At 38.9% G+C, this 8,056-nt stretch overlaps 1 protein-coding gene across 1 annotated transcript; it reads right to left on the reverse strand.

The window, feature by feature from the left end:
- Positions 1–6,931: 6,931 nt before the first annotated feature.
- On the reverse strand, positions 6,932–7,399 carry LOC126926343 (uncharacterized). The gene has a single exon (XM_050742647.1). It carries the CDS (start codon positions 7,397–7,399, stop codon positions 6,932–6,934), a length of 468 nt encoding a protein of 155 aa, XP_050598604.1.
- Positions 7,400–8,056: the final 657 nt, after the last annotated feature.

Genomic DNA, 8,056 nt, shown 5'->3' on the forward strand with positions numbered 1-8,056 from the left:
TATGTTGATTGTCCTGTCGCTGTAGAACAAGTGTTGAGATGTTGACTGAACTGTAGTCGTATAGCCAGTCCGAGATGTTGACTGTAGTAATGTCGCAGATCCAGTCCAGAGGTGTTGACTGATCAGTAGGTGGAGATCCAGTTCAGAGATGTTGACTGATCAGTAGTTATAGATCCAGTCCGAGATGTTGACTGTCGTAATGGCGTAGAAGCAGTGATGTCCGTTCTAGTAGTATCTAGTATATATATCTAGTATGAAAATGATTAGACGTGTTACTGCTGTCCTCGGATATCGGCGGGATTGGCGATCGCTTGCCCTCCATGAGATGTTTTATCTGTATTATTATATCGGAATACTGGCCCTTGATATCAGGGAAGCGCGCGTGTTCCTCCTCGTCTAAATCTTCAAGCACGCATTGGATGGCTTCGTATTTAGACCAAGCTTCGTTCAGACGTTTCTCGAGGAACAATAAATCGGACTCTGCCTGACAACCGGATTGTTCGTAATCATCCAGTCGTTTCGATACGAGCGTGACTCAACCGATATGATAGAATCGGATTCGACGTAAGGCGGTGAGTTTGTCTACGATTGCCATTGTCATAATCGAAGATTTCATGGGTATGCTTCGCAAAGAAGGTATTAGGTTACCGAAGGTGACACTTTCTAATGTGTGATCGGTGATCCATAGTTTTCCTCTGTAGCATCATCGTGACGAAAAGTCATTCACGTACGATCTCATCAGCGAGTTACACAGCGTCTTTACGATCAGTGAATACTCTACGTTTTAACAAAGAGTTAGTTGAGTAATACTTGTACTGTGGACAAGTAAGTTGAGTTCGACTTAGACTTTGGAATTGCTACCCCATTGACCGTGGATTCGTTATCAAAACTAAGACTATTATCATTAGTATCCCTAGTGTTCAATCACCGCTGTTACTTGTCAAACTCTGTAATGATTATGTTGGTACCAGTAAATATCGTCTATATCGCATAACAACAATGGCTAACCCAAATAAAGATTCGTTACGCGCCCCACACCCTAATGAGATCTCGACATCAGAAGTGGGATCAGTGCCGGTTATAAAAATGCAAGAACATATGACTATGACGCGCGAATTAATTCACTAGTGCGAAAATTGAGTTTTTAACTCCGAAACCGCGGGCACCGACCCAGCTACATGGTACGCAGCTGACAATCTGATTATGGAGGAAAACCCTTTACAAGACAGCGCGTTATTTTCTGCTCTAAGTCGTGCTGTAGAAAGTTCTGCAGCGCATTGGTTTACGCAAGTACTGGTCGGTGAAGATATTACGTGGCCAATATTACAGGAACTTTTTATTACGCGTTCTGGTGGGAAAGAGACAGCAACCTCGGCGCTAATGAAGATGATCACTGAACGGCGATTGAAGGACGAAATCACGGAAGCTTCCGGTATTCGTTTCCGTTCCCTCGAATGAAGACGAGGTGGCAAAATTTAATTACTGTTGAAATAATCAACGTCTCAGTTTTTTCTCGACTGGCTTCAGAGGATAAGCGCATTGAACGAATAGCACTTACGAGTGATATCAAGGCCGAGGACGAATTCCTAAGTGAAATGAGGGTTTTCTCTTACGCGAAGAAGAGATCGGCACCTTCGTCAGATAATTCATCAGCGGGCCCTGAAGCTAAACGACACAAGCGATCTGACCCCCGGATTAAGTGCCTCTACTGTGGTACCCTCGGACATAAAATAGCGGGGTACTGTAAGAGAACAAATTCGAGAAAAAGAAAATATACGAAACCCAGAGGGAAATAGACCAACTGCATCGTTAAAGGTGTCTTGTTTCAAGTATCACGAGGAGGGTCATATCGCACTTAATTGTCCGTTATTGCGGAAAAGAAACTACGATTCCAATAACGAACGTCCAGCCGACTCCTGCGTAGTGGAAGCTCCAACTGGCAGATTAAGTCATCTGTGTGAGTGGCTCCCATTTTACTTCGATTCTGGAGCTGAGTGTTCACTAATTAAAGGATCTGTAGCGTCGAAATTTTTTGACAAAAGAACGACTAATATAGTAGCAATGCGAGGAATAGGAAACACTTTTATTAAATGTACATCTCAAATTTTGTCCATAGTATGTATTAATGGTTTTAAATTGGAGATAATTTTTCGTATCCTTACTGATAATTATTTGAAATATGATATCATGATTGGTCGTGAAATTCTGAGGTCTTGACGTAATTATTACACAAAATAGCCTCGCTATTTGTAAAACAAAAATAATTAATGTCTGTAATGAAAACGCTGCAAACGAAGTCCATATTAATGAAGTTGACACCGATGTACTTGGTAATGGTAAAAGCCGATTGATTTCTCTTCTCGAACAATGCAAGTTCATTCATTGCAGGTTTCCCACGTACTCGCATAAATACAGGCCAGTTCGAAATACGGTTAATTGATTCTAATGTCACCGTACAAAGAAGTACTTATAGACGTAGCGAGGAAGAGCGGGGAACCGTGCGAAAGAGAATAAGCGAATTAATTGAAGCAAAAGTCATAAGGCCTAGTAATTCACCGTCTACCAGCCCTATGTTGCACGTGAAGAAGAAGGACGGCTCAGATAGATTGTGTGTAGATTTTCAAGAGCTAAATCAAAATGCGGTCGCGGATCGGTATCCTCTATCTATTATTGCGGATTAAATCGCGAGCTTGCAAAACGCGAGATACTTTATTGGCCTGAACATGGCCAGCGGATTTCACCAAATCCCCATTTACTCTAATTCTACGGAGTATACAGCATTCTTTACCCCCGCGACGGACAATACGAGTACACAACGATGCCGTTTGGGTTGAAAAATGCACCATCCGTCTTTCAGAGGGTCATTCTCAATGGCTTAGCGGACCTCTTTTATTCGTAGTTGTTTACTTGGGCGATGTTCTAATTATTGCTGACTCGATATACCAAACTGTAGAAAGATTGTACATTGTATGAAATACCCTCGTAAACGTCGGATTTTCTTTCAATTTAGCTAAATGCTCTTTTCTAAAGACATAATTTATCTTGGGTATGTAATTCACAACGGAGAAGTTAGCCCCAACCGGGATAAAATACAAGCCTTGAGTTCTTTACCTGTGCAAACGACCGTCACACAGCTTAGGCAGTCCACGGGTTTAGCTTCTTACTTCCGAAAATTCGTTCCTAAATTTTCACAAGTAATGAATCCCCTGTATGCACTTACTTCCGGTAACAAAAACATAACTTGGACGGATAAACATGAAAAAATAAGGCGAAAGATAATTTCCGTCCTGACTGACGCGGCGGTGTTAATGGTATTTAACCCTAATTATCCAATAAAATTACTTACTGACGCTAGTTCGGATGGATAGGGGGCTATTTTAATGCATAAGGTCGACGGTAAATACCGAGTAGTAGAATATTATAGTTAGGAAAGTAGTCTCGCGGAATCCAGGTGTAGCGGCACATGAGTCAGAAGACAATTCAAATCATGTTGTCGTTTTTCCTGAGAGTATCGAGACTCTTAGGTTACAGGTAATGTAAGAACAAATAGACTCCGGGAAAAACAAACGAATTTTTATTCCTTTCATGTGTTGTTGAAAATAGATATATTCTATGAAGAATGACTCCAATTCTTAATTCTTCAAACTAAATAGAAGTTTACTAAGAAATACATTTTTTACATCTGTTAGGAAATGTTGAAAGATATCATCGCAAAATATATGATAAAATAGAATAAGCAATGAACCTGGTAAAAACTAAAATTAATAGAATGACTGTAAGAAGAATAAATAAATTTCGCATAAGAATTGTCGTTATTTTGTTGAAATTAAAGAAACAAATTTTCTGTTAGTTATATTTCGTTTTAAACCATATACTTTATAAATTTTCTAATTGCTTCGTTAGATAAGAAGCAACATTGCGAACACTTACGAACGTTATTTAATTGCCTAAACGACTACCGTGTTGTAATCAATCCCGCGAAATGCGAATTCGGCGCGCGCGAGATTACATTCCTCGGATATGTTATTAAATAGGTTTTAGGATTCGATATTTAATTGATTCACACAGATTTAGTTTTGTATACTCTGTATTTCATCACCATGTACAGCCATTACAACATACCGGATAATTAACACGTTAAATATGCGTTACAAATGAAAAGGATACGTTTTCCTGATTACGACGTAGAAATATATTGCGACGTATCGGGCGACATCGTACGTCCATATTTACCGGGATCCTTGCGGCGTAGCGTATTTAATTCGCTCCACGGACTTTCCCCTCCTGGGATACGCGCAACGCAAAAATTGGTGACGACGCGTTTCGTTTGGTCGTCTATAAACAAAGGTTGCCGAAACTGGCACGTCAGTGTATACAGTGCCAGCGATGTAAGGTCATCAGGCACGTAGCTTCCCCATTCGGAGCATTCGAAGCGTCCGCGGGTAGATTTGAACACATATATGTAGACATTATCGTGATGCAATATTAGAAAGGATATGGATATTGCCTATCGTGTATCGACTGTTTCTCGCATTGGCCCGAAGCAATACCTGTAGCCGATACGGAAGCGTCAACCGTTGCTTCAGCCTTCCTTTCAACGTGAATAGCTCGTCTTGGCATACCAGCGAAAATAACAACTGATCAAGGACGCCAATTCGACTCGCAACTATTTCATGAATTATGCCGGTTGCCCGGTATCAGACATTTACGCACGACGGCCTATCATCCCGCGTCTAACAGGATGATAGAGCGCTTACATCGTCAGTTCAAAGCGGCAATCAAATGCCACGATACGAGCAACTAGTTCGAAATATTCCCGACAGTACTCTAGAGTATTCGAACAGCCCTTAAGGAGGAGCTGAGTGCAACGGCTGCCGAAATGATCTACGCGCAGGAATACGATTGCCAGGGGAGTTCTTCGTAATGACGGCTCGGCAAGCGACATCCGAATACGCTAGCCGACTTAAAGAGCGGATCGAAGAAATGAAGCCGCAACTGATCAATCGACGTGGTACGAAAAACGTGTTCATTTACCGCGAACTCGCAATGTCACCCAATGTATTCCTGGGTAACGACGCTGTCTGTAGTCCCCTTCAACCACCTCACGACGGGCCATACAAGGTGTTACAACATGGAGAAAAGAATTTCACTTTTTTTTAACGATGCTATCTAAATCATTGACGTCGTTGAAACTTTGCAGAGTCCTCTGCACTCTTGTTGGAGTCTACCTATAAGCTTCCCAAGCGCGTAAAATCTTGTGATGATTGTAAGTATCGTAATAAATGTTAACTTATTATAACTGTGTCCTTGTTCTTGTACCTATCTAATACTATCTAACATAATACTATATAACGTAATACATTATAACGTAATTCTAAATAACGTGATACTATATAACGTAATATTACGTTGGCAACTAAGTGACTGCAGATTTTATCATTACCACCTGATGTATATAGTATATATTATATAGTATTATATATATAGTGTATTAAATTTATTCGAAAGTATTAGAATAGTTTATTGGACGAAGTGATCGATCCGAACTGTACGTAGTTCATGACGGTGACTCGACCGCCTGACGAGCGCATGTTCCACTGTTGCAGAGTTTTTCGTTGGTCGGAGCTGTGTAAGATATTTTGTGTAATTGGAAATTTAACGCAAAGGTACGTCGATCGCATATTGTGGTAAATACAGCGCGAACGGTAATTCTAATTATCTCATATCTAGTTATAGGTTATCGGTTTGGTTTCCTTTGTATAAATTGCCCTGCGAGCATGGATGGACGATGCATCTGAAGAAATGGACTGTGACGAATAACAACGAGCGGCAAGAGGATTAACAAGAGGAAGAAGAAAAAGAGCGTTTAATCGTTGATAACGAGAAAATGTATTATCTGGTTGGTTGCGTGCGAGCGGGGGAGAAAAAGTGTGAAACGAGGGAAGGGCACAGAGAAGTATTTTGTAAATATGTAAATAAAATAATTTGGAAATGTGAAACGTTTTGCGTAAAACAAGTAATAATAAGAGCGTAAAAATATGTGGTGAAAAGACGAGGTGTGTGATAAAGATGCGTAAATAAAATAAACGCGTTGCTAACTTGGGCGTGTGAAAGGGAGGAGCAGGAAAGGTAATAGTAATGTTGATTCAGCATAGGAATTTGTCAAAACATTGGTTAGCTTTGTTAGAAAATTGTAAAATATGTAAAAAGATTGCAGACGTTAGATGCGTGAAAGTTGGAAGAAGTAAGAAAAGAAGGAAAAGAGAGTATAAAATGATCATAGGTAATACATAAGGCAATATAATTTTCTGGATAGCAAAAGAATGGATTTGTTTGTGTTAAGGTTATTAGATGTATAAAAAGAGAAAACGCGTGGATAAAGTGTAAGGTAGAAAATATATATTTAATAGAGAAGTGTAATAATAAGTAGGAATACAATTTGAGCTGGTCCAGATCCGCACGCTGGCAGTGTTACCTTATAACTGAAAACCCCGAAGCCAACGTCGCCTGTCTATTGTTTATGGTCTGCCTTCGTGCCAGTCTTTTGTCTATATGCTGTCGATGACTTCAGCGCTTGAGAAAACTAAAAAGACCAGATGTAGAGTTTTCATAGAAGTGGTGACCACTTCGACACCCTCCCTAAAAACAATATATCTCTATAAACAATTACCTCTTAACATCTTTTTTATTTTTCAAACCTAACTTTTGTCTTAAATATTCAAATGGCAACGCCTTTGTACATATATCTGCCAGTTGCTCTTCGTTTGTTACATATGTTTCATTAATTTCGCCTCTATTGTATAAATCTCGCAAGAAATAATATCTTACGTCAATATGCTTACGTCTTTGATGGAATTCTGGACTCTTAATTAATTTTACGGCACTAGTATTGTCTATACATAGCATATACTTAAAGATCTCTATTTTAAGTTCAAAAAATATTTTTTTTTAGCCACATAATTTCTTCCGCTCCTGAGGCTGCACTGACATACTCAGCTTCTGTTGTAGATAGAGATATACATTGTTTTCGGTCACATTGCCATGTAATGGCCGCATTCGCATACTTACATACAATGCCTGATGTCGACTTTCTTGTTTCTTTGTCGCCTGCATAGTCAGAATCGCTAAAGGTTTCCAGATCGCCTGCTTTTGTATATAAGAATCCCATGTCTGCGGTCCCTTTTATGTAGCGCAAAATTCGTTTGACTAATTTCCACTGATACTCGTTTGGATTCTCTAAATGTCTCGACGCTATATTTATTTCAAAACTAATGTCTGGCCTACTTACGATTTGTAAAAACATTAAGTTTCCTACGGCTTCTCTGTATGGTGCGTTACAATCATTGTTGCCTATGTTATTTTCGCTCCAATTAGTCTCGATACTGTTTGCTTCATTCATATTAAATTTCTCTAATATGCTTTAGATATACCTGCTCTGATGAATGAATATTTAACCATCTTTTAATCTATTAATTTCAAGTCCAAGAAAACTCTTTACTTCTTTCGAACTCGTAATTTTGAATTCTTTATTTAAATTATTGACAAATTTGTCGATTAAAGATTCGTCTGAAGCTGCTACCAGTCTACGTATATGGCCATCAACATTAATTTGTCATCTTCTGTATAAATATAAAAACAAGGATATGCGTTACTCTGATAAAATTTTTAATTTGAAATAAATTTTGTGAAACGTTCCGTCCAACATCTTGGTGACTGCTTTAAGGGGGGCTAAGGTTAATTCGTACAAAAAAAGGCATATTTTTGTGAATTTTTTGTGACGACATAGTTAAAATCACTTTATTAAAACCAATAGTACATTAAAGTATGACATTCGAAGAATATTGTATAAAATTTTCACGGAGAAATATTAAAAAATACGGCAATGGTGTCTAGGAAAAAAGTAGAATTGCTGTGCCCCTCATAATTTGGTGCTGGATCATCTGAAATAAAAAAAACTCAAAGTTCATTCGTTAGGTAACAGTTTTCTCCAGGTAACGCTAGGAGGGTTTTTCGAAATTTTAATTTTTTACTTTTTTGGAACACTTTGAAGGGAAAA

The sequence above is a fragment of the Bombus affinis genome, chromosome 17 (assembly GCF_024516045.1).
Source record: "Bombus affinis isolate iyBomAffi1 chromosome 17, iyBomAffi1.2, whole genome shotgun sequence".
Lineage (NCBI taxonomy): Eukaryota > Metazoa > Arthropoda > Insecta > Hymenoptera > Apidae > Bombus > Bombus affinis.